Here is a 25,980-nt window from a genome sequence, read left to right as displayed (position 1 = left end):
CAGGGCAGAGTGGGGAATTTTTACTTCTACGTATGTGAATATTTCTTTAGCAGAGTCAGAAGAAAACAGTGAACGTTTGTGGTGGATACTGATTTTATTTCAACGAGAGATGAATAAAAGTTTTTAGTTCCACTAGACAGACGAGTGATCACACTGACAGAGCTGCTGCACACAAGCGTAAGTACATGAATGCAACAAGGACGAACCAATCACAGAGCTAATGAGCCGTCGCCACAGTTACCATCACTGTCCATCATCTGTGTGAGCGAAGCTGGACTTAGTGTGCAGGTGCTTCTGAAAAGAAATCTTTAGAATTTGTTTCCTAAAAATAATTTGTTTATCTGTGAGCTATAAATATATTTCCTAAAAAAGCCAATGGAGTTTGGTCCTGATGTTAAAGGAGATGGACACAGTGTTAGCTGCTGTAGTCCTGAACCTGCTCATTAGTTGTTGTTTTTTTAAGAAAAACTAGTAAATGATGTGAAACATGTCAGACACAGGAGTCTGGTTCATGTGTTGGTCTGAGGAGTCGCTCTGATGGACACTGACGTCACTGACCTTCATCATTTCCTCTAAAAACTCAGATATCACCAGCAGGTTCTTCACGACTGTGGCAACTAACACTTCCTCCATTTCCCATAGTTAGGACCAAACTGCGTCGACCTGTCAGGGAAACATCCTGGTAATTTACAGCTGGACATCAGGTGTAAACATTAGGAAATTATGGGGAAAGTTAAATCAAAGGTTTTCCCTCCTAAAGAAACTGAACTCTGAAACATGAGCAGCCACGTGACCGTGAAAATCTGTTAAACGTTACTCAAAACTTTCAGGAAACGTTCAAGGAAATTTTTAGGAAACAGATCAACAGAATAAGATGATCCAGAGGTCATGACCTCTGCGTCCCTGACACTAAACCAATCATCCTCTCCAGGAATCAGGAACATACAGCAGAATACACCTCCTCCCCCTCCTCTCTCCTTCTCTTACCTCCTCCCCTCCCTCCTCCTCCTGTCTTCCCTCCTTTCCTCCCCTCTCCTTCTGCTCTTACTCCCTCATGTACTCCAGAATCTGATCGATCAGTATCTGGGGGTCGTAGTTCAGGGCAGATCTCCTCTGACGCCTATGGCTCCCATGATTCAGTTCTTCCACAGCTGCGGTTGCCATGGTGTCGATGCGTTTCATCCTCTGCAGCCCAGTGGCGGGAGGGCGGAGCTTCTCCTCCTCCTCCTCCAGCCTCTTCACTCTGAGGAGGGGGGGGTTGTTGCTAGGCGATGGAGGAGCCATGTCATCCAGGGAACGCCGGATTCTCCTGTGGGCGGAGCCGACAGGTTCAGCTGCAGTGACGGGCAGGTCCCTCCTCACACGGCGACCGGAGGACATCACCGGGGCATCGTTTGGGCCAATGCTGGACAGTATCCTAGCAACCAGACGTCTGAGGAGGGGACACAGGCGTAGTTAGCGCTCAGGTTTTCGGGAAAGCATAAATAAAATTTTGAAAGTGGAAATGTTTTGAGAAAAATATTTTGTTTTAAACATCATCTTTTTTATCACGATGTCACGAGACGTGGAAAGAAAATGTTGAAGAAAAAGTTGCGTGATGTAATAAACCCGTGACACAATCTGTTCATATATGGGATTTCTATGTGCTTCGTCCTGACGTGTTTCACTGATGATGTGAATCCTGCCTCTGTGTGTCGAACTGGTCACCTCAGAGTGTCCCGGTCTCTGTTCAGTCCGGATGAGACTGGTGCCCCCTGCTGGAGTCTCTCCTGTCTCGCTCTCTCCAGCAGAGTCTGAGCCAGCTGCGGCTCCATCCTGACAATCACGGGTCAAAGGTTATTACTGATAACTGTCACCTGACAAATGTCAAACCTTCATGGACTCACCTGTCCAGGAGGCCCCACCAGGCGGCCGGGGGCTTCCCCATGCTCATACCCCGTCCCGTCTCATCGTAGTCTGGAGGGGCTGGGCCCTGGAAGTCCCCTGGTGGCCCCTGATCATCCTCCTCCTCCTCCTCTTCCTCAACCAACTCCACGTCTCCCGGGCCAACCAATCCTGCACTCTCTGCCTCGCTCAGTAGGCGGAGCAGAGCGGCCAGGTAGGCTGTGGAGACAGTTGATTGGTTCGTTACTCATGTTTTCTTTCGCTGTAAACCAACACAAGTATACTGATGATTTTCTGATGATAAAATGATCCACAGATACGATTTTTAAATCCCACTGATAAACTCCCCGTTAGCTCAGTTAGCTCAGCACAAGACTCAGTCTCTCAGGGTCGTGGGTTTGAGCCCTCATGGGCCCACCACCCATGGGAGGTGCCGTAGGACTTCAGTGCATTGTGGACAGGGCAGCAGTCGCCCCTGTGACCTGGGCCTGGACCCAGGTAAGCGGCAGATGATGACATGTTTGGAAAACTTTTTTTTTCAAGTCAAAATGTTTCAGGAAAAAGTCTAAAATCTTTCTCATTCTTTGGTGGTTTGCTGCTAACCAACCTGCTCGCTGCTCCTCTTCCTGTTCCCGCCTCTGGTCTCTCTCCACCAATCGCAGGGCCTGCTCCAAGCCCCTCCCCTTCCAGTTATCTGATTGGTAGTACAGGTCATTGGCCCTGCCTCCTCCCTGCGTGACAGGATATGACATCATCTGGTCCTCATAAGGCAGCAGGTTACGCAGGTCTCTGCGCTGGCGTCTGACTCCACCCACCGTTACGTCCAGGCCACGCCCCCCGCCGCGAGCTGCAGGCAGAGACTGAGAGAGAAGGGTCAGAAGCTAGAGGTCATTTACTGAGTGTTAATCACTCGCTGACCCCTGACCCTGACCTAAACCTTTGTAAGGTTTATAACTCAAACTGGTCCTCATAAAGCTGCAGGTACACACACACACACACAGTGTTTGAACAGTGTTATTAGTGGACCCTTGAAGCGCAGCACCAGGACCGAGGTCGCCGGTCTGACTCAAAGTCGACAGGGTCACGTCAGACACAGATCTGCATCCTGTTTACTCACAGTGTCCATCCATCAGAACAGACGTCCAACAGCCAATCAGAGAGCAGGATTCTCTGATGCCATTTAACTCATTTAGATGAAACTGATGGAGTCTGATTTCATTACTGTGCATTACTCTGATGTAACAGAGTGTATTCATGTGTGTGAGTTAAACTGATGAAAGTCACTGCTGGTAAAAGATGAACCAGCAGCTGAGTGGTGCAGTGAGTAATGACAGAGTCTTTTGTCCCTGGGTTTTGCCTCTCAGGCTACATTCAGGCTGCCTCACCTTATTGCCAGCAGGTGTCAGGACTGTATGCAGCCTGCAGACACTACTCAGGGCTCAACAAAGTCCTGAAAACGACGTTATTCAGTGGTTCAATTCAATTCAATTCAATTGTATTTATTCAGCTACTTCCACAATCAAAATTGTCTCAAAGCTTTACAGAGACTCAGAGTCTGAGCCCAGAGCAAGCACTGAAGGCGACAGAGGCAAAGGCTGCATCAAAGATGTTGTTCTTCATAATGAAAATACAAACACACTGTTTATTATTGTTTATTGATCCAGATTCTCTGAACATGGCTCCCTAACCCTAACAACTGGTCTCTGAATTCAGAGTTTACACTGAGTCTGTGATGAGACGTGTCCTCACTCACGTGATCCGCCGTTTTCTTGCTTTGTTTATTTGTTTGTTTGTTTGTTTACTCTCCCAGACTTCATTCTAAATGAGGTGAATCTTTGAGGTATCAGGTCCTGTTCAGACCCGGTATCAACCTGCGCAGGTTCACGGTCACGTGGCCAGATCTGAGACCACACGTGGTCTGGGCCGCACTGAAGGACCGCCTACTCACCTGGCGTCCACAGTGTGAGCGGAAGTACGTTCTGAATGTAAAATACAAGCCGCGGCCGCCTTGTCACCTCTGTCCCGTGACAAAGTTTACATAAAGTTCTTACTAACACGGAGGAAGAGGGCGCGAGGATCCGATGAGCTACATGAGAACACGGTCTCAGATTGAGTGACGGACTGACCGAGGTTTCACCTGAGTGGAATCAGCCAGGTGAGCGTCCTTCAGACGGAGCGAGGAGCAGCCGAGCGCACACCTGAACGTAGCACAGGTGAGTGTCTCTACCTGCCTCGTGATTGTTTCTGAAGCAGTTTCCTGGTGTTTTCTGTGGTGAGTGACTGAGCTCAGGTAATGAACGGTTCACCTGTGGACTGTAGTCAGAACCGGTAAGCGTCTCCGGTTCATCGGGATCTGCGGGATTCTGCTCTTTGAGGATTCGAGGAGCAGAATCCGGTCGTTTTATAAACCGAAAATCAAGTCCCCAGATCTGCAGAGTGATGAGTGACTGTGTCCTCTGGACACACGTCCACCTGCTGCACAGGATTCATTCCCGGCCTAGTCCAGATCTCCCTCTAGCCATAGCTTCCAGGATTTAGCCTGGTCCACTGAGCAGCCAGGTGACCCCTATCCTGGGGAGAGTCACTGTTGCTGGAGGCTCAGGTGAGTCTGGACAAGCACGTCGTCCACTGAATTTGACTTAGTTTCCCAAGAGTCTCGTGAGTCAGTCTCAGCGAGTCCATCTGAGTCCATCGTCTCTTCCTCAGACCTGATGATGATGTGTGTCCCAGTAATCCCAGTCAGTCAGCATGAACAACACCAGGACCCAGGAATGAACTCACCACATTAACTGTCGGCTGATGTGTGTTCGCTCAGTGTGTGTTTACTGCAGGTCGTTGTGTGTGTGTGTGTGTGTGTGTGTGTGTGTGTGTGTGTGTGTGTGTGTATGTATCTCCGTGTGTGTGCATGTTGTCGGTGTCCAGGGAAACGTGCTGTTGCCATGGCAGCATAACGAGCTGTTCTGTTCCTGCCTCCACTTATTTGTTTGGTCCTTAGTTTGTGTGTGTGTGTGTGTGTGTGAGAGAGAGAGAGAGAGAGGTGATGATGGTGATGGAGTGATACTGATTAAAAAGAAGACAGTTATTGATCAGGGTGAGTCCTGCAGCTTTAGGCTGATCAGATTTATTCTTTCATCACCAACCAATCAGCTGGACGGGTTTATCATAATGTTGGATTTACAGTGAATCAGCAGTCTGATCAGTGAGTCAGCAGTTTCAACAGTCTGACCAGTTTGATTGTTGTCTGATCGTTGTCTGATTGGTATCTGATCGGTGTTTTATCGGTGTCTGATCGGTGTCTGATCGTTGTGTGATCGGTGTGTGATCGTTGTGTGATCGGTGTGTGATCGGTGTGTGATCGGTGTGTGATCGGTGTGTGATCGGTGTTTTATCGGTGTCTGATCGGTGTCTGATCGGTGTGTGATCGGTGTGTGATCGGTGTGTGATCGGTGTCTGATCGGTGTGTGATCGGTGTTTTATCGGTGTCTGATCGGTGTCTGATCGGTGTGTGATCGGTGTTTTATCGGTGTCTGATCGGTGTGTGATCGGTGTGTGATCGGTGTCTGATCGTTGTGTGATCGGTGTGTGATCGTTGTCTGATCGGTGTCTGATCGGTGTTTTATCGGTGTCTGATCGGTGTCTGATCGGTGTGTGATCGGTGTGTGATCGGTGTGTGATCGGTGTCTGATCGGTGTGTGATCGGTGTGTGATCGGTGTGTGATCGGTGTCTGATCGGTGTGTGATCGGTGTGTGATCGGTGTGTGATCGGTGTGTGATCGGTGTTTTATCGGTGTTTTATCGGTGTCTGATCGGTGTGTGATCGGTGTGTGATCGGTGTGTGATCGGTGTGTGATCGGTGTTTTATCGGTGTGTGATCGGTGTGTGATCGGTGTTTTATCGGTGTCTGATCGGTGTGTGATCGGTGTGTGATCGGTGTGTGATCGGTGTCTGATCGGTGTGTGATCGGTGTCTGATCGGTGTGTGATCGGTGTGTGATCGGTGTGTGATCGGTGTGTGATCGGTGTGTGATCGGTGTCTGATCGGTGTCTGATCGGTGAGTCATCACAGGCCAGAGCTGAGTAACTGTCCGGTCACAGCAGAAGCTTCCTCTCCTCTTCAGCGTCTCTGACTTCCTGTGTTTCCTGATGTTCACTTAGCTGTGCTGCAAACGCATTGTTCACATTTACAGAAGAAGACTGTAGTGATGATGATGATGATGACGACAGAGCTTCAGCCTTCAGGCTGTAAACTGTTCAGTGATTAGAAACCATCTCTGCTGCTGAGGCTGCTGACCTTAGAACTAATGCATTTAGGTTTAATTTCCCGCTGTTTGTCAGGTAAACGCTCAGGTGAACGCTCAGGTGAACGCTCAGGTAAACACTCGGCTCAGGTGCAGTGTGATTGATGACAGTAATATCTCACAGGCTGCATCAGTGCAGGAGGAGCGTTGTGTCTGTGACTCTGAGTGATGATAAGCCGTCAGCAGCTCGGGGATGATAACGAGGGGGAGGAGGGGGAGGAGGGGGAGGTAATAATGAGTCCTCTGAGGAGCATCACTCTGTCTGACTCACTGGGTTTGGATGGAAATCGGTTTGTGTTGCTGATGTGGTTCCTGTGTGTAGTTTGCCGCCTTTGTCATGCACTTTAAAGCAGAGTGTGTGAGCTGAAGCAGAGCTCAGAGCAGAGTCTCCACTTAGGAAATGTTGAGCTCATAGAATAAGACTGCTTTGATAATGAGTATTGATAACTGATTGATTATCCAAAGTTATTTGAGCAGTTCCTCATTTTGTCAGATTCATCGTCAGACACACACACACACAGACACACACACACACACAGCAGTCGTCAGGTGACAGGAAACATACTGTAATCTGTGTAATATGTGGCCCTGTTGCCGTGGGTTACCTTCTCCTGTCGCTATGGTGACAGGAACTGAAATGTTCCTCTGGTCGCAGTAACTGCACACACACACACACACACACCAGTCCCTTACCCTAACCTGAACCTAAACCAGGTCTGAACCCTCGGACAGCCCGCTGAAGGTGAGAGGACCAGACAGTGTCCTCACAGCCTCAAAATGTCCTCACAGCCTCAAAATGTCCTCTCTGCGTCAAAATCCTAATTGCCGTTTCTCCTTATCAATAAATCAATAACTAATACATCAAAACCAGAAAATGCATAAACACACACACATACTGTGATGTCACAGTGCTGACAGTCAGGAAGATAAACAGCAACATCATTCTGCACCATGTTCATGTTACCGTGACGACAGCGATGAATTAGCACATACGACACACACACATGTAAACACTCTCTCTCTCTCTCGGGCTGCATGTCCGGCGGCTGTGACTCGTCCTTACCTGGGCGCTGTGGATCAGAGCGGTGCTGAGCAGCAGGAGGCTGAGGGACGCCATGCTACTGACTGAACACACACACAGACACACACTGACGCCGTCTGCAGGCACTGATAACAGAGGGAGAGGGGGAGGACGGGAGGGAGGGGCTACAGGGATGAGGAGAGAGAGAGGGAGGGGGAGGGGAGTGGAGGAGTGATGAAGGAGAGGAGGCAAGAGGTAGTGAATAGATAAGGAGGCGAGGCTGTGAGATGAAAGAGGAGAGGAAGGGTGAGGAGTGAAAGGGGGAGACAAAAGAGAGGGAGGAGGAGAGGAGAGACAAAGTAAGGATGGATGGGACGAGGGCTCAGTGAAAGGAGAAGGAAGGAGAGAATAGATGGATGGCCAAAGGAAAATGGAAGGACAGATAGAGGGAGGAGCTATATGAACAGATGAAAGGATGTGTTCATTCAGTGCTGCAGTAATTCATCCTTTCATCCTGTCCTCCATTTCCTCAGCTCAGCTGAGGGGAGCTCACTCACTCACTCACTCACTCAGTAATTTACTCATTTCTTTATATTCCTTCTAACATGAAGTCAGTTGTTCATTTATTCATTTCTTTTCCTCACTTAATTCATTCATTCTTTATCATATTCATATGTTCATTCATTTACTCACTCACTGATTCACCCCTTCACTCATGTGTTCACCTCATAAACAGACACAGAATCAGAGACGAGTTTGTCATTTATTGAAATTTTCCACTGAATAAACACAAGGGGGGGCTGAGGTCAGGGTAGGGGGGGCACGTCTCCATAGCAACAAGTCACACACACATCATTATCATCAACACTGTCAACACCGTCGCCATGGTTACTGATGCTGAGTAAAATATCATCACACAGAAAGTTACATCACAGAGGCAGAGAGGAGAGTCACGAAGAAGAACGACAAGAAGGAGGAGGACAGGAAGGGGTGAAGAAAAAGAGCAGGAGGGAGAGGAAGAAAGGGTAGGAGAAAAAATAAAATGGGAAGAGAACAGGAGAAGAAGAAGAGCAGGAAGAGAGGAGGGAGGAGAGGGGAGGAGAAGAAGGAGGAAGAAACTGGAACAGGAGGAGAAGAGTTAAAAAGAAGAAAGGGAAGGAGGTAAAAAAAGAAGAGAAGAAAAATGAGTGAAAGAGATAAAGAGAAAAAATAAGAGATGAAGTATGGACAGGTAACACACACACACACACCTGTAGAGGAGAACAGGAAGTAGAATCACACTGATCATCAGTTACTGTACAACACGAGCAGGGAACACATCACCATGCGGAGGAAGATACCGACGCTAAAAACAGCTTCACTTTCCGAAAAACAACCAAAGAAGAAGAAGCATCAAGTTTTTTTTCCCCTTTTTTTTCAGACTATTACAAAAACTGCTCACGGCTGCTGCTGATTGGCTGTGAGCTGAGAAGAGGACAAATGACCCCTCTGTCCACTGACAGAAACGTCCGTCTGTCATAAACTAATGATAAACTGTTGTTTATCATTATGTAGCATGTTAACGTGGCTGGACACGTGTCCTTATGGTCCACATTAGCTGATACTAGCTGCAAACATCTCGAGCTAACGCTAGCTAACCACAGTAACTGTAGAGTTTACAGCATCGTTTAGCTTCTTTAATGGAAACAGATTATCTGGATGGAGAACAGAGAACTTCCAGCAGTGGAGTCAGTGTGTGCGGCTGCTGTTCACACACACAGCACATTCACCTTAAAGGCCCTTTATTGTGAAAATGGGTTTTGATTGTGTTTTATGAGTTGGGATATGTAAAAAAATAAAAGCCGTGAAAAGATGAAGTCACTTCCTTCTGCCTTTGCTGAAGCTTTAGAAGAATCTGTTCTGGTTTCCACGTCGACCAGATAACCAATAGTTGGCCAGCAGCTGAGCTATCTGTGGGGCGTGAGACGTTGGTAACTGTTAGTTAAAGACAAAGTTTCGTTATTTGGGTAACCGCTAGCTAACTGTGGTGATGTTAATTAATTAAATAAGATCTGTGACACAGTTAAATCTGAACGAGCAGTATCAGAACAGAGTGTGTTGTACGGTTTGGTTTGTGTGTAGTGGACGTATACGGTCACGTTTTATTTTCCGGTCTCTGCTGAGGAAGTCTGACTCTGACCTGAACAAGACGCGTCTTAACATTTGGGAAACTTCTTTAACTCTTGTCTCTGACTGGATACTGAGCCAAGATCCCACAGAAACAGTCCTGAGTCAGTGAGGTGGTGTTATCACCATCTGGATCACAAGCAGCGAGGAAAAGACCTGATGGTTACCGTGGTTACCGCTCATGTTTTTCAGGCTCCAGCAGAATGGCTGGGAATATGCTGCAGTAGAAACCAGAAGAGCCATCTGATTTTAGTTTGGTTTCGTAAACCGAGGATGCAGTGAGAGTTCAGACGGATGCTTCTGCAGTGTTTGTCCTCTCCACAGATAAACTGATCTGAGAGCAGCAGCTGGAATGTGACACACACACGAAACTCCAGCTGAGTCCATTGATCAAACACATAAACAGTGCAATCTGTAGTGACCAGGAGCTGTTTCGGATCCAGTTTCCACTCGGTGTCACCACGAAGCTGGAATCTAGACTGGGTTTACTGCATCTCCAGAATGACATCACTTCCTGTGTTGATATTTACATGCAGCAAGACAAACAGCGAACAGGTGGGAGGTGATGTTGGTGGAGGCAGGGCTGTTGGATTGGATCCAGTTTGATCTGGTTCTCATTTGGTTCGAATCTGTTTTGAATCTGGTTTGGATCTCATCAGTGTGAACCCAGTCTGAACAGCTTTGTGATTGGCCAATGGAGAATCTGGTTTGTTGATGTTGGGGGCGGGGCATATGATGGGGGTGGGGAAGATCCTTGGGTTCAATAGGAAACATGAAGAAACCATTCAGTCTATATTATATATCTGTTCAAAGTTATATCTATACAACACAAACATACATTCTCTCCACAGATTATGCACTGTAATATGAATCTATCTCGTATTAACATTAGCTGTTTGTGTTTGTCAGTGTTGTTGTTTGGTGCTTTGTTAAAGTTGTGGATTTGTTATTTAGAACTCTCTTTTTAATCATTTACACATCAATTTATTATATTGAACATCTAAACTCCCCCCATTTAACCTCCCTCCCCTGCCACCGCCCCCCCACCCCACCCCACCCCACCCATTAATTTTGCAGACAGGAGTGTTGCATTGTGGGTAGGTTGCAGGCGACCCAGTCTTGTTTCACTCCGTTGCTTTCTATGAAAGAAAGACAAGAACATAAAGGAGAGTTAAAAGTCCAGAGGTGACGTTCACAGCGTTCTCTAACTGCAGCTGCAGCTCAAACAGCTGTAAGCTAACATTAACACAACGTTATCAGGAGCCGTGACTGTGCTTGGCTGACTTTGGTGTTTACAGTCTGTAGATGATCACTGGTGATCACTGCGTTAATGTTATCCAGAGTTTTAGCTGCTTGTCTGAAGCTGAGCAGTGTTACAGCTTTTTAATGACTCTGCTGCTAAAATGCCAAGTCATCAGCAGCAGGAGAGCATGGGCCTGATGAAAGAGACAGACTGGATTTACTGAGGACGGTCTGCCACTGCAGAGTCACATGCATGTGATTACAGATCTAAATAGCAACCTCACAACAGGCGTGAACAAAACCTGTAACCATGGTAACGGGCAACATCAAATATGGTGATGAGACCTTTTCACCGAGGAAAATCAGACTTAAATCTTAAGTTTATGTTGACGACAGCTAAGAAAACTCATATTACTGAAACGTGACTACAGGCGTGAACAAAACCTGTAACCATGGTAACGGGCAACATCAAATATGGTGATGAGACCTTTTCACCGAGGAAAATCAGACTTAAATCTTAAGTTTATGTTGACGACAGCTAAGAAAACTCATATTACTGAAACGTGACTAAAACTAATAAGCGTTTTCAACACATTTTGAAACTCTAACAGTTTAATAAGAGCTGGAGAAACCCTTCCCTCCTCTGTCTGTGGCTCTCAGCCCTGAGTCCACTGGTTCCTACTGAAGATGGAAATCATTACAAACACTTCACAAATATAGTTTCATTTTTTAAAGGCTCAGTCATTGGTTTAAAACTGCTGATCACTGTGGTTTTTAAACTGGAGGAATAGTGGATCTGGGGACTATTTTCAGCGGTGGATTAATCCACATTTGGTGCTGCAGTGAGTGTTTGGGGCAGTAGGATGGTGTGTGTGTGTGTGTGTGTGTGTCTGTGTGTGTGTGTGTGTGTGAGAGAGAGAGAGACCGAGTAAGAATACAGTGCAGTGTGTGTGTTGATGAAGGGACATGTGACCCAGTGTGTTTCACTGATGTGTTTTAATAGTTTCTGGAAACAGTGGAATTGGACGTGACGTGTCACGTGTTAGCAGCAGACATGTTGTTTGGGATTTAGAGACAAGAAAAGAAAATCACCAGAATTATTAATCAGTGTAATGGACTCACCTGCTTCCTATCAGTTCACATCTGGTTGGAGAAGGAGGTGGGTGCCCCCTGCTGGCCGTAGCCCTGACCGTATTCTGCATCCTGGAGGAGACAGCAGCAAACAGCATGACACAAACAGACACACACAGCAGTACACAGAGGGAATATACTGCGGTGTGGTAGTACTCTGAACAGTATACAGTGCCAGTAAAAAATCCCATTCCTCCAGCTGGACACTCATCTCATTTTCTAGTTGGAGATACAGGTTGTCAACACAAAGCTGTGTCACAAGGATTTCATTAAAATGCCTCCATGAATTAGACAGAGCCCAACCCAAATTAAACCAGGGAATCACCCCCCCCCAAGGATTCTTTAGCAGTAGGCAGCAGTTCAGCTGATCACCTGGTTGTATCCTTGCTGGCTGTAGTCGGGTTGGTATCCCCCCTGGTTGCTGGCGTACGGGTCTTGTTCGTATGTGCCCTGCTGGCCGTAGGCGTCCGGTGCAGCAGGTTTCCCCTGAGGAGGAGGAGCCCGCATGAAGGGAGCGATGATACCAGTCTCCTTAAAGACGAACCAGAGGTTTCCCGCCCACAGGACTAGGTTAATAAAACCAAATGCCTGGAGAAGAAGAGGATGAAGGTTATTCTTATTAGACTCTCGTCTTTGACTTTACAAACAGTAACATAGCTTCCTTCCATCTCCTACAGCCTGGGTGTGAAAATGCCAAGCTGGAGTTACTGTTTGCCTCAAACTCCATATCTGTCACAGCCATCAATGAAAAGCAGCATTTAATTAAAACACATGATGCTTTAACAGCAGAAATGCCAGGGAGGACCTAACCAACAGAGATCTGCAGGGACGTGGTGGCAGACCCCTCCATCTGTGTTTCTCAAAGTGAGATACTGAAACTCTGATGTCGTCATTTCTGTCCAATGATTTAAAAAAATACCCAGGCCTAATATGAGGGTCAGTCTGCTTGACGACGTCTTCAGAGCTAGGACGTGTCGTCTTGTCCTGAACCCAAACCCATCCTGCTGAGGTGTCAGACTTGGTGAAGGTCTTACCACGGAGGTGTTGAGTCCAGACATGACCGGGTCGTGGACTTCACGGCAGCGGTTTTCCTCAACGCCACAGGCAGAGATCAGAGTGATCACTTCATCCGGGTCAGTTGCCGTCTTCACATCGGACAGACCTTTGGCCCAGGCTGCCGAACTCACCAGCCACATGAAGGCAAACACTCCGGTCACTCCCAGGTCCTAAAACACACAGAGTGTATGAGTGATGTTGCCCAGAGCTCACCTTTCACCTGGGCGGTCAGGTAGTGGAACTTACGATCAGCGGGCCCTTGTTGTTCTCCTTGTACTTCTCAAAGAAAAAGACATAGATGCTGAGAGCCGCTGTAGAGTAGAGGAAGGCGAAGACACCAATGGTGACGAAGAATTCGGCTGAGGAAGAGTAGTTGCCAACCAGGAAGAGGCGCTCCTTGTTCCCGCCCTTACAGGTGGGAGCGTCGAAATACACCTGGTGGAGTCTGACAGAGAAAGAGTTGGAAATTTTTTGGTCTGGCCACATTAGCAGCTTGACTCTGTTGATGGTGAAGTCTGTCAGCATCTGTCAACAGGAGACATTCATGGTCCTCAGACCATGGACCCTAACAACTATGTCCAACATTTTTCTTCATGACAGGATGCTTCTAAAACTAATGACAGACTTCCTGTCAGAGAACAGAAGAGTAAAGAGTAGCTTTTTAGCCTCTTTTAGATTCTTGTTTTGGTTTTGGGCACACTTCCTGTCTGCTTCCATCTCAGCTGTTTTTAGAGATACATCTGTAAACAGCCTACTGAGCAGCAAACAGCAGACAGACTCAGTCAGAGAGCAGCTGGTAGAGCCACATGTTTCCCTCAGGAGCTGGTGGAGACCAAACACAGAGCTAAAAGAGAGGGGACACTGGACTGAGACTTTTTCTTTGATTTGCTCGTTTCGCAGTCTGACAGCGAAAGACTGAAACAGCCCGATCTGAGTGTTTTTAGCTTTGTGATCATCAGGCTCTTTGTGGCTTCCCTCTGTCCTCTGTGTTTATCTGGACCATATCTGAGCTGCTGCACCGTTTCCCCTGAATGTGTCTCTACGTTTTTCAGTTACTTACTGTCCCAGTAACAATCAGCCTGTGATTTCCTCTGTTTGTGTCTGAGCTTTGACTTTGTGTTCACTCTGTGTTCGGGATCTGCTGAGGCACAGACTCTGTTACTGTCAGTATCAGTAGAGGCGATGTGTTTTGTACTGACCTGAACGGATACTCAAAGTCCACGTCTATATTCAGGTCGCTCTCTGTCCGGTTCTTACACTCCACCGACATCCGAAACATCCCCGAATAACTGCCACAGGTGGAGAAGGCGAAGATGGCGAAGAACTGGTGGAGGAGGAGCAAAAGAATGTAGAGATTCTTCATGTGACAGCATCTTAGAGAGGCTTCAGAATATTCCCTCACACAGGCTCAGAGCAGACGTAAAGAGCTGTAAAGACTCGCTGAGCCACAGAAACATCATTTCAGTAATGAAAACCAGTATTCTGTCAGATGAGAGGATGAACTGCTTCATTTCACTTCTGTTTGGGACCTTTGACTGAACACACTGTGAAGGTCAAATCACTATTGTTTTTACACAGCAGATTTACCAATAATGAGAATGACCATAGTTGCTGCTCTCGCAGACAGTGTGAACAGTTACCTGCCGCGGCAGCAGAGCTGGAATCATTCTCACCTTGTGAGTCTGTGTGTGTGTAAGGTCCTGGAGTCACAGGTTGCAGCAGGATCTACTGCAGAGTAATGTGGCAGGTGTTTATCTGACGTCTGTGGACAGGTGTCTCTACAGTACTGTCACCACTGTGTAAGACACGGTCACCAAACTTTACAGGTGTGTGTCTGAGGTCAGCGTGAAGGCTGGGGTCGAAGGTCAGTGTGGTCCGACCCATGTGATACCTGTACTCTGGTTTACCGTTGACACTGATGATGAGTAAAAGCCTGACTCATGGTTCCGTTGAAGGCGTCGGCGTAAACGCTGTGTTGAAGAGTTGCTTTGTTCAGAATAAGGAGTGAAGCTCCTGCAGGACCATGACTCAGCATCATCTGTCTCACACTGTGACTCAGAGTCACAGTGTGAAGCTTTAAACTGCAGCTGGAGTCAAACCCTCAACCCTCACAGTGTCAGAGCCCACAACCATCGCCATCATCATCATCATCACCATCACCATCATCATCATCACCATCATCATCATCATCACCATCATCATCACCATCACCATCATTATCATCATCACTCAGCAGTGCAGTTATAAAGGAAGCACACACACACACACACACACACACAAACACACACACTGAGCAGATGGTCACAGTCAGACTCTCTGTCCAGTTCCTGCTTGGGACTGTGTGTGTGTGTGTGTGTGTGTGTACATGTGTTTTGTGATTGTGTGGACATTTTGGTTCTAAATCATTGTGAGGACATGTTGTCTGGTCCTCACACCTTCAAATGGCTGTTTGAGGGTTCAGACCTGGTTTAAGGGTCCAGGGTAGACTCAGGTGTAGGTCAGGGCGAGGGGCCGAGGAGGGCCCCTGCACAGTCACAGTGTTCTCCGAGTGTTTTGCGAACATTTTCTGGATGATAATTGTGTTATGGTGATACCACAGAGTTACAGGTGCAGAGAACTTATGAACTCACCCATTCTAAGACCTTAATGAAGCCCAGAGGAACCTTCAGAACCCGGAACTGACCCTGGGCCACCAGCTGCAGACAGACAGACAGAGACAGTCAGACAGAGAGAGACGGCAGGTTTTTATTTTCATCTAAGCACAAACACTTTGCTGAGAGACAGCAGACACACCGGTTACCTGCTGTACAGGTGCGTTAACACTGAGGGTGAAGTCAGTTTTAGAGGCAGTTTGATTCTGACACATTAAAGTGACGGAAAGTAACAGTACTTCCTGTCGTCACAGTATCGCAGTAACAGTACTTCCTGTCGTCACAGTATCGCAGTAACAGTACTTCCTGTTGTCACAGTATCGCAGTAACAGTACTTCCTGTCGTCACAGTATCGCAGTAACAGAACTTCCTGTCGTCACAGTATCGCAGTAACAGTACTTCCTGTCGTCACAGTATCGCAGTAACAGTACTTCCTGTCGTCACAGTATCGCAGTAACAGTACTTCCTGTCGTCACAGTATCGCAGTAACAGTACTTCCTGTCGTCACAGTATCGCAGTAACAGAACTTCCTGTCGTCACAGTATCGCAGTAACAGAACTTCCTGTCGTCACAGTATTCCAGTAACAGTACTTCCTGTCGTCACAGTATCGCAGTAACAGTACTTCCTGTCGTCACAGTATCGCAGTAACAGTACTTCCTGTCGTCACAGTATTCCAGTAACATTACTTCCTGTCGTCACAGTATCGCAGTAACAGAACTTCCTGTCGTCACAGTATCGCAGTAACAGTACTTCCTGTCGTCACAGTATCGCAGTAACAGTACTTCCTGTCGTCACAGTATCGCAGTAACAGTACTTCCTGTCGTCACAGTATCGCAGTAACAGTACTTCCTGTCGTCACAGTATCGCAGTAACAGTACTTCCTGTCGTCACAGTATCGCAGTAACAGTACTTCCTGTCGTCACAGTATCGCAGTAACAGTACTTCCTGTCGTCACAGTATCGCAGTAACAGTACTTCCTGTCGTCACAGTATCGCAGTAACAGTACTTCCTGTCTCCTGTGACTGATCTCTGATCAGATCATTGATCCTGAGTCATTGATGCGTCAGCAGCATTTTCCTGTTGTAGCTGCTCTGAGACACTTTAAATAGAGGGAGATAGTTTAGTCCTGCGGTTCCCAACCTGGGGGTCGGGGCCCTCCAGGAGGTCAGCAGATTTTTTTTTGTGGTTCAGGTATTTGGTGAAATGTTGAATGATTTTCTTTCAGCTTTCCTTCACTTCTTTAAATGAAATCATGTGATGTTACTCACAGCTACACACTGATTTATCATGAGGGGCACTACTTTAACCTCAGTGTTGTGTTTTATCATATTTTTGGTTCTGTAACATTGAAATATTTCCGTCCCAGATGTGATGGAACAGGAAGTGTTCAGTCTTTATCTTGTGTTGAAACAAGCAGATCAATATTATTTCTCAGGTTTCAGTCTGTTCACACAGTCGCCGCGACTGAAGAGACATTTAATAATCAGATTTTACATCTGTTTCTATTAATGATTCCATTTAAAAATCAATGGAAACAACCAGTGGACGCTGACGAAGAGTAAATGTACTGAGACCACAGTATTCAACACGTTCCACATGAGAGCGTATTAATAAGACAACTTCATTAGAGAAACACCATCAGACATCAGGTAACACACCTCTGGGATATAATGAGAATAAAATGATTGTTCGTTCAAAACTGAACGAGCCAAAAACATCTGAATAAAATCAAATTTTAGGATTCATACGTATCAATACATGATGCCCATTAATTCATCTGGAACATGATTTGTCTCATTATAGAAACATTATACAATATAACGAACAGACTGTTATTCATTAGAGGCCTAGATAAGGAGTCCTATAGGAAGCACACAGTACGAGGCTTCAGCACCAAACAGCAGAGGCTGAACTGTGTTTAAACACATACTGAATACAGACGCTCTGCTGACTTAAAACCGACTCCAGAGTAAAACAGCTGCTGTCTGAGTCTGAGCAAGAAAACTTCCCTCACTTCCCACCAGCTCTCCGCTGATCACATGACTGATCAGAGCAGGAGTAACCAATCAGAGATCCTGATCCATCCTCCCTCCGTCACACAGGACCGTCACATCAGAGCCGGATCTATGTCCTGAAGTCTGATGATCAGCAGAGCTCAGTGAGAAGCTGAACTCTGATCAGTTCTTACACAGACGTGACGATGATATGATTTTAACGTCCTCGTTCTCTCCTTCACTCTGAGACCGAGCAACATTCAGGAGGAAAAAGGTGGATTTTATGGACGAACTGTCCGTGCTGCTGGAACATCACCCAGCTGCCTGCAGGACCCTGCAGGTCCCAGCTGCCTGAAGGACCCTGCAGGTCCCAGCAGGTCCCTGCACTGACAGCAAAAATGATTAGTTATGTTACAGTTAACACAGCAGTTTGGAGCTTAAGGCTCTGACGCTCTGACCCGGGGCCGAGGGCCCTCACAGGGGCCCAGCAGCTCATCTGTGCCCTGAGGCCCCCTGTTTGGTTATTCTGGCCCCAAAAGGACCAGAACATTAAAATACATGAGAAACACATGAAGGCAGATTGTTCCTGCAGAGGACAGAGAGATAAACGTCTGTGAGAACCGACGATTGGTTTCATCATCGGTTTAATCCACTGATTTTTCTCAATCCATCATTGATTGATTTTTTCCTAAAATGACCTGAAAACAGTGAAAAATGTTTTTCGTGACGACTGGTTGATTCCAACAATCAACCAATCAATTATTCGACTAATCAATTAATCGACCAATCGTTGCCTCCAAAAATTCATAGTGAACACATTTGAGGTTCGGTCTGAAGCAGAGGGTGTGGGGCTGATCCAGGCTGAAGTCCAGAGTCTGGACCAAGGCCACCATCAGGATATCAACCCCATGATGGAGCAGACTGTCACAGAGGGACAAACAGGAAGTGAAACAAAGAGACATTTGTGTCACAGGAGCGTCCAGAATCTGAGCCCGGTGTTTGTTGGTCTCCATCTTACAGCGACGGCTGAGGAGGAGGAGGAGGAGGTGGAGGAAGAGGAGGTGAAGCTGGACTAAATAACGCCGGAAGAGATGAGCTGGAAACGGCGAGAACAAGTCAAACCAGAGCGGGTTCGACCCGCAACAACATCAGCATCATCAGCATCAACCAGAGCAGAGAGGAAATCCTCCTCCTCCTCCTCCTCCTCCGGCTGCCATTTTACACACACACACACACACACACACACACGGGAGCGCGGAGCTGCTGGAATCGATGTTAGCGGATGTTAGTGTTGTTATTGTCCTGCAGACAGTGCGCAGGGTTGAAAAGTCCAGTTATTGCGCCTCAGATTCCGGAGAACCCGGGCCGCCTGAGCGCAGGGACCCGGTCTAATCCGGGTCCTCTGTGAACACGACACAAACATCACAAACATCTGCAGCATCTTTGTTTTTGATTCCTGAAAAATGCTTCACACACGAAATCAGGAGAATCAGGCTGATTCCTGCGATCTGCCGCTGATTTCTCTCATGTCTGATTCCGATCTGATCGGCGGGTCTTCGTCCTGCAGCCGCGATGCGGCCCCACACAGACGAACACCAACCCCGGCGGGCCGCCCCGAAACACGACACAAACACACCCCGGGCACGACACACACGCACAGACACACGCGCAGAATAAGAAGCAGAATAAAAGAAATAAAGGCTGAATGTTCAGAGTCTGTACCTGATTTACGACGTCCATCCTGCAGCCTGTCGAGAGGAGAGAGGAGATGGAGAGAGGAGGGGGGAGCAGGGGGAGGAGCGGGGGGAGGAGCGGGGGGAGGAGGGGGAGGGGGAGGAGGCTGAGTCTGTGTCCGCGTCATTTCTTTTTTATTTGCTGTTGATCAGGATTCAGGAGCTTCAGCAGCTCAGAGGCTTCATGAGGCGGAAGGGTTAATAACACATTCACAGCACAGCTGATTCACGTGTCATTTAAACATCTGCAGACAGGGAGCCATGGGGGGGGGGGGGGGGGGGGTTAGATAGTATGAGGTGTTGACGTCTAATGATGATGACGCTGCCTTGTAAATAACCATGTGACCCGGTCTGTGATGTATTGAGCAGATGTTGATGGAGCAGTCGTCTCCTCACTGAGCTGAAGCTCCAGCTGCTTTCAGCCTCCAGGCTTCCTGAGACCTGGGGATTCTCCGTTCCTCTGGATCCGGTCAGGCTCCGTCGGGTCAGGCTCCGTCGGGTCAGGCTCCGTCGGGTCGGGTGAGGTCTGTCGGTGGACTGTGGCTCTGGCTGAGCCATGAACTCACAGAGCTGAGCTCAGTATGGATCTGATCTTAGAACCGTGTTCCCGTCAGGTTCCTCTGAAGTGTCAGACCACCTCAGGAGCCCCTCCCCTCGCCTCAGCCGCCATGTTCCAGATGTTTCAGTGGATTTTAAACCCTGTTATTCATATGAAAGTGATTGTTGGTGAGACACAGGAGGTGCTTCTGTAGCTTTTATTATTTTATGATGTTCTGGAGCAGAGGGGATTGTTCATGTTTTCTGAGTGACGTTGATCAGAGCCTCGGGCCAACACACACACACACAGATGTGTGGACTGAGTCCAGATGTTGAACCTCTGTAATTAAACAGTTTCAGGTCAAACCTGAGTGTGAAGCTGCTGCAGTGAGTCCAGTGGGACAGCAGGGGGAGCCGAGTCAGTCTGAGAGAGGCTGTGAGGCAGAGTTCAGCTGAGAGTGTGAAGACAGACTCAGACCTGCAGGAACCTGTTTCTCACCTCGTCTTTATCCCACATCAGACGTGAGGATAAATCCCTGCAGTGAAGCTGAGGCTGAGAATAAGCTCGATCATTCACTCTTTACTCTGTGAAGTTTCCCTCTGTCTCTGTAGCTACCTGCTATTTACTAAGATACTTAGAGCATCATTTATTTCTCTTTGCCTCTTCTTTATGCTGAGCATTGAACTCAGAGTCAGAACACAGTGTTTTTAAAAACTCAATGCTAGCAGTGTTAGCATTAGCTTACTGTAGCTAATCTCCCTGATTTAAACTGACGGTGATCAACAGAAAATGAGAAGCTGCTTTTGTTGAAAAATTAGAATGAATTTTGGTAAATGTGCAGTGTGAACAGCCTGCTTTGACACTTTTTAAAACTTTTATTTAACCTTTTTATTTAACTTTTATCAGCTGCTGAATCAGCTGATCACAGCAGCTGTGATCAGCTGGGATCAGCTCTCACTGGATCACTGTGATACTGAGGGAAACATAAAAACAGCAGGATTCTGAATGAAGTTCTGCAGGCAGAGGAAGCTCAGCTCTGCCTTAATGTTGTCGCTGAGCTGTGAGTCACTGCTGCTGCAAACTACAGGAACTAACTTCCTGTTGTTTCAGCTCACCTGTACACACCTGTCCATCTCACCTCACAGTAACTTTGCCTCAGCTTTCTCCCCCTGCTCCCCCCACACAGTTTAAACCTCTGGGCCACAGACACATTTTCTGTAGGTAAAACTGTTTTTACTGCTCAGGTAAAAAGGATCCAGATTGACAGGTTAGACACAGTAACTAAGGGGGGGGCGGGGCTCAGCGGGTGGGCCTTTACAGTGGCTGACTGAAAACTGTGTTGAAAGAACATGGAGCCAAACAGCATCTGTACTCAGTCTTTATTTGAGGTAAACGAGGGTTCAGACAGAGCTGCTTCTCAGCTGAACACGGCAGTTCTCAACATCTGAGGAAGACTTTTGGGGAAATCCAGGCGTGAATTTGAAAAGCCCTTAACTGCTGAGAAACTGTCCAAACTGTTGGAAAGAAAAACCAAAATGTGAAGGAAACACAAAATTTCAGACGAGACAAAAACATCAGCAGATTCTCTGCTGTCCGGAGTCAAACAGCTACACAAGAAAAATCCAGTTCTGTCAGAATGAATAAAAAATATCAAACATTTAAAAAAAAGAAAACACACTGAACAGTTTCTCCTGTCAAACAGAAAACAGACAAAAAAAAGTCTTTTCAGTCCATCCTCTGATCGTAGACAGCTCCTTCAGTCATCAGTAAAAGATGAGAAATAAATTCGTCCACACAGAGCGGGACGTTCAGCGCTGATGTGGGCACGGATCATCCTTCCTGCTCGGAACTGACCTAAAACCTTTCACACAGAATTTACTGCTGACTTTCATCTGAATTTCACATCAGAACGATGAAAAACTCCAGAAAATTCTTATTTACTGTAAGAAAATATGAGACACAGTGGAAACAGGACTGTTAGACCCACGTGTGTGAAAGTCAGGAAAAGTTTATCTGCACAAGAAAAACACAAAGAACAAACGTGTTCCTCATGTTAAATTAAGCTGAAAGTCGACTGGAGAAACGAACGAGTGAATTCTGTTTCTGGTTTTAAGTTGGAAACAGCAGGAAGGAAAGAACTTTGAGTTCAGCTCTGTCAAACTGAATGAATAATAATACGAATGCTACCACTGAATTTACAGCAGTGACACTTTAAAAACCGTCTGTGAGTTCACATGATCTGATTCTTCTTTGAACATTGTAATAGTCAATATTAAGTTGTGCAACATATAATTTCCAGTATATGTAAATTCTATTAGTACATACGTTCACAAATTCAGGTGCCAAATATTCAAAATCTTTATTCCATTTTTTTTTAGAAAACCAGAACAACAGCCCGTCGAAGCAGATCTGACGCCGCAGCAGACAGCTGCATTTTGTGGTGGTTTGGAGCATCTTTGTTTTCAGTGACACGTTAAGTCACTTCTGACAGGGGCCCCCCGGGCTCTCAGGCCCCCGGGCTCTCAGGCCCCCGGGCTCTCAGGCCCCCGGGCTCTCGGCCCCCCGGGCTCTCAGGCCCCTGGGCCTGAGTCTGGTGCCTGGTCTGATTCATCTGCTCACTGGCGTCAAACTCTGACTCTAAAAGTAAAAAATGTTCACAGACAGCGTCACCGTAATGACTTGAGTTCACTCACTCCTCCTGTTTCCTTGATTGTTTTATCTTTTGTCTCTCAGTTCTTCTCTTTCTTCGTCTATAATCCTTCCTTCACTTCTGTCTCTCTCCTTCCTTCCTTCACTTCTCTTTCTCTCCTTCCTCCATCACCTCCCTTTTCCCGAACAGAACTCAGAAACCGCTAAAGTTAACTTCACACTGACCTTTAGCCTCAGTCAGCTTTGCTTTGATAACCCCCCCCCCCCCCCGACACCTTTTTCTTTCTTGTCCTGTGATTGGTCAAATGACCTGTCAGTCACACCCCAACAGGTTCAAACATTACGATGCCCAGCCTCTCTCAGGCCCCTGTCTCTTGTCCCTTATTGGTCCAGAGCTTCAAAACGATGTGACGCAGGTCATCTCGTCAGCCAGCTCGTCCTCGTCACGGCCTGTCCTGATTGGCTCCTCGTCGCTGTAGAGCGCAGCGGGGTCAGTGGTGGCATTGCCAAGGAAACCATGGCTCCCCGAGCCAAGCAGGTCGCTGGCAGCTGACTCCATCTCATCCACCGTCATGTGACAAGCATCGGCAATCTCCCGCTTTGCAAACGCTACAAACTTTGGATCCCGAGCGTAAAGACCGAGACCCTCTGAGATCAGAACCTGCAGAGAGGAGAACCAATCAGTGCCCGTAGTCTGACACACAGTCACCTATCAATATCAGTAATCAATCAATGCATCCTCACCGCCTCCACCAGACTGTCGGCCGATCCTCGTTTCTCGGTTAACTGAGCTCCGAGCTGAGAGGGAACTCTGAGGGTGGTGTAGGCTCTGTATGGGGGCGGCGCTGTAACGTTCAGACCAAGTGTGAGGAACGTTCCCACAGCACTCTGATCACATGTTCATTAAACCGTGTTGAACGCTTTTTAGTGTGTGTTTGTTCATCCTTCCTACCTGATGTCCCTGCAGGGCCACCATACCAGGCTGGTCTGGGTGCCGCACCTGTCACACTGACACCTGATGGATGAATGACAACACACCTGGTGAGTTTCATTCACATTTTTACCCAGTGTCCATCCAACACAGCGTTGGAGCCCGTCGCTCCAGGTCAGCACCCGGCCGGGTCACAGGACTGCAGACCGACAGAGCAATCAGCTGTTCAGATATAAAACTGTTTGTCTGAGTCGCTGGGTCCGCCGTCACTCAGCGAGCACGACGTGAAGTCATGTGACATGAAGTACCTTCTCTTGAGGCTTGGACTCTAACACCGACCCTACAGTTTCTGTAGAATTCAGGTTTAAGGAGGGCAGGCGTGCAGAGCCGCCTGTAGGTGCTTCGTATTTACAGAAGTACTCCTTTCCTCCAGAGACCCTGCTGTTCCACTGTCATTTTCTCCCACTGAACCTACACTGAGTGAATACCACCTTTTATTAGAGAACTTCCAGCACAGCATGTTTATAAAAATCTCGTTTATGCCTAATTTGATTGTTGTTGTCTGGGTGTGAGGCGAGCAGTGGGAAGAACAGCAGCAGCCTACGACCGACTCTCAGAAGCAGAACTGTTAGCATGGAGGCTCTGATCACGTTACTGCATCCAGTCTGCTCACCTCTTCCTGCTCCTCCCTTCTTTCCCTCACCCGCGGGTCCTCCTCCCCCCCAGGGTGGGCTGCCTTCCTCCTCCACCAGGATGAGAGGGGCGTAGAGAAGGCGTCCACGCCGAGGACATGGGTTTGCCCAGGACGCTGAGGAGGCTGCTGAGGAGCGACCGGAGGAGTGATGGGACTCGTAACCGCTGAATGTCTGAGGGGGAGGAGGTGGAGGAGTAACACAGGACAGTGGGAGAAGAAGAAGAGAGGTACCTGTGTTAGCTTGCGGCGTGGGGGTGAGGTGGGGCGGTGTGTAGTGGTGTGTGTTACCTGTGTTGGCGTGCGGCGTGGGGGTGAGGTGGGGTGGTTTGTAGTGGTGTGTGTTACCTGCGTTAGCGTGCGGCGTAGGGGTGAGGTGGGGTGGTGTGTAGTGGTGTGTGTTACCTGCGTTAGCGTGCGGCGTGGGGGTGAGGTGGGGCGGTGTGTGTTACCTGCGTTAGCGTGCGGCGTGGGGGTGAGGTGGGGCGGTGTGTGTTACCTGCGTTAGCGTGCGGCGTGGGGGTGAGGTGGGGTGGTGTGTAGTGGTGTGTGTTACCTGCGTTAGCGTGCAGCGTGGGGGTGAGGTGGGGTGGTGTGTGTTACCTGCGTTAGCGTGCGGCGTGGGGGTGAGGTGGGGTGGTGTGTAGTGGTGTGTGTTACCTGCGTTAGCGTGCAGCGTGGGGGTGAGGTGGGGTGGTGTGTAGTGGTGTGTGTTACCTGCGTTAGCGTGCGGCGTGGGGGTGAGGTGGGGTGGTGTGTAGTGGTGTGTGTTACCTGCGTTAGCGTGCGGCGTGGGGGTGAGGTGGGGTGGTGTGTGTTACCTGCGTTAGCGTGCGGCGTGGGGGTGAGGTGGGGCGGTGTGTGTTACCTGCGTTAGCGTGCGGCGTGGGGGTGAGGTGGGGTGGTACGTCCCGGGGATGGGCAGGTCGTCACTGCTCCCCTGCCTCCTCAGACACTGGATGTTAAATGAAGGTTTCCGACCTGACGGACGACAGAGAAACAAATGCACCCAGTCAGTGATGATGTCACTGTGTCAGCTCAGCTGTGATTGGTTCAGACTTGATCAAAGTTTACTGTTATATTTAAAGACGTAACTGTGACATCACAGAATGCTTTCAGATAGCAGGGAGGATTATGGGATTCCATCTCACCTGTGGGTGTGGCAGGAAGTAGGCGTCTCCGGGTCGTCCTCCTGCCTTTGCTGTAGCCGTTGCCATAGCAGCTGTTGGAGTACGGGTTGTGGCTGTCGTACTGGTCTCTGTACAGAGGAGGCTCATCGGGGTAATTTCTGAAAACACAGACAGGATTTAGGACAGGTGCACAGGTCTGCCTGTCCATCAGTTTACCTGTCTGTCTACCTGTCTGTCTATATACCTGTCTCTGGAGGTGATGCTGTCGTTGTCTTCCTCTCTGCTGTAGTAACCCTGCTCTCCATACACCTCCGTGTCCCCGTTCCTCCAGTATCTGTCCCTTGAGTCCCTCCTGCAGAACAGTGAGACTGTGATTGGCTGAGGCACCTGTCAGTCAAGACGAACCGGAACCCAAACATCCTGTTTAAGCCTGAACCCCTTCTTGTTAAATCCTTTGTATCCAGAGCTGAACCTGTTGAAAACTGTCCTGACTGTGTGTTACAGCAGCACCTGCTGGACAGTAGAAGAACTGCAGTGAGGCGCTGCAGCACCTGTGTGGGAACCTTTCAGTTAAACATCACATTCGGTTTGTTCATTGCTCCGAAGCAAAGTCCTGTGTTCTGGGTTTGTAGTGCGACGCGTACCTTCCATGTTTGCTGTATGATGGTCTCTTATGGGCATGGTCCAGCAGGCCGTTCTTCACTGACGGGTGGCGGTGGTGATGATGATTGACAGATGACCTCATCTTGTCTCCACGGTGAAGATGTTCGTCGTGTTCGCTGCCATTCGGCATCTTGGTGAGAGAACCGACCCGGTGGATCAGACCTCCGTTAGATACGCCTCCGTCCCCAATGACACCACCAGG

General features: G+C 48.1%; 3 protein-coding genes and 1 long non-coding RNA gene across 7 annotated transcripts in view; 1 reads left to right on the top strand and 3 right to left on the bottom strand.

Moving 5' to 3' along the window:
• Nucleotides 1–1,044: 1,044 nt before the first annotated feature.
• pcsk1nl (proprotein convertase subtilisin/kexin type 1 inhibitor, like) lies at nt 1,045–7,334 on the bottom strand. Its single transcript, XM_041052678.1, has 6 exons — nt 7,245–7,334; nt 2,492–2,744; nt 2,036–2,103; nt 1,887–2,005; nt 1,708–1,815; nt 1,045–1,432 (listed from the first exon to the last, which is right to left on the bottom strand). Exons 1-6 carry the CDS (start codon nt 7,296–7,298, stop codon nt 1,045–1,047), a joined length of 990 nt encoding a protein of 329 aa, XP_040908612.1. The 5' UTR covers nt 7,299–7,334.
• A 2,995-nt stretch (nt 7,335–10,329) lies between these two features.
• sypa (synaptophysin a) lies at nt 10,330–19,238 on the bottom strand. The gene is made up of 8 exons (XM_041048641.1): nt 19,166–19,238; nt 15,428–15,493; nt 13,997–14,121; nt 13,044–13,242; nt 12,776–12,967; nt 12,114–12,329; nt 11,733–11,813; nt 10,330–10,507 (listed from the first exon to the last, which is right to left on the bottom strand). Exons 1-7 carry the CDS (start codon nt 19,181–19,183, stop codon nt 11,748–11,750), a joined length of 882 nt encoding a protein of 293 aa, XP_040904575.1. The 5' UTR covers nt 19,184–19,238; the 3' UTR covers nt 10,330–10,507; nt 11,733–11,747.
• A 3,265-nt stretch (nt 19,239–22,503) lies between these two features.
• cacna1fb (calcium channel, voltage-dependent, L type, alpha 1F subunit) overlaps nt 22,504–25,980 on the bottom strand; it is a 33,373-nt gene continuing 29,896 nt past the window's right edge. For all 4 annotated transcript variants that reach the window (XM_041048564.1, XM_041048574.1, XM_041048571.1 and 1 more), the window contains 8 exons: nt 25,760–25,980; nt 25,360–25,467; nt 25,137–25,273; nt 24,854–24,966; nt 23,968–24,160; nt 23,316–23,378; nt 23,108–23,208; nt 22,504–23,024 (listed from right to left, as the gene is read on the bottom strand). The exon at nt 25,760–25,980 is cut by the window's right edge and continues 2 nt beyond it. In XM_041048564.1, coding sequence (XP_040904498.1) covers nt 22,761–23,024; nt 23,108–23,208; nt 23,316–23,378; nt 23,968–24,160; nt 24,854–24,966; nt 25,137–25,273; nt 25,360–25,467; nt 25,760–25,980 — 1,200 coding nt within the window. In that variant the 3' untranslated portion in view covers nt 22,504–22,760. The remainder of the gene's footprint in view (nt 23,025–23,107; nt 23,209–23,315; nt 23,379–23,967; nt 24,161–24,853; nt 24,967–25,136; nt 25,274–25,359; nt 25,468–25,759) is intronic.
• LOC121188765 overlaps nt 24,896–25,980 on the top strand; it is a 16,726-nt gene continuing 15,641 nt past the window's right edge. The window contains exon 1 of the long non-coding RNA XR_005894740.1: nt 24,896–25,980. This exon is cut by the window's right edge and continues 907 nt beyond it. This is a non-coding gene — a long non-coding RNA (uncharacterized LOC121188765).

The sequence above is a fragment of the Toxotes jaculatrix genome, chromosome 2 (assembly GCF_017976425.1).
Source record: "Toxotes jaculatrix isolate fToxJac2 chromosome 2, fToxJac2.pri, whole genome shotgun sequence".
Classification (NCBI taxonomy): Eukaryota; Metazoa; Chordata; class Actinopteri; family Toxotidae; genus Toxotes; species Toxotes jaculatrix.
This window is presented reverse-complemented; position numbering and strand designations above follow the sequence as displayed.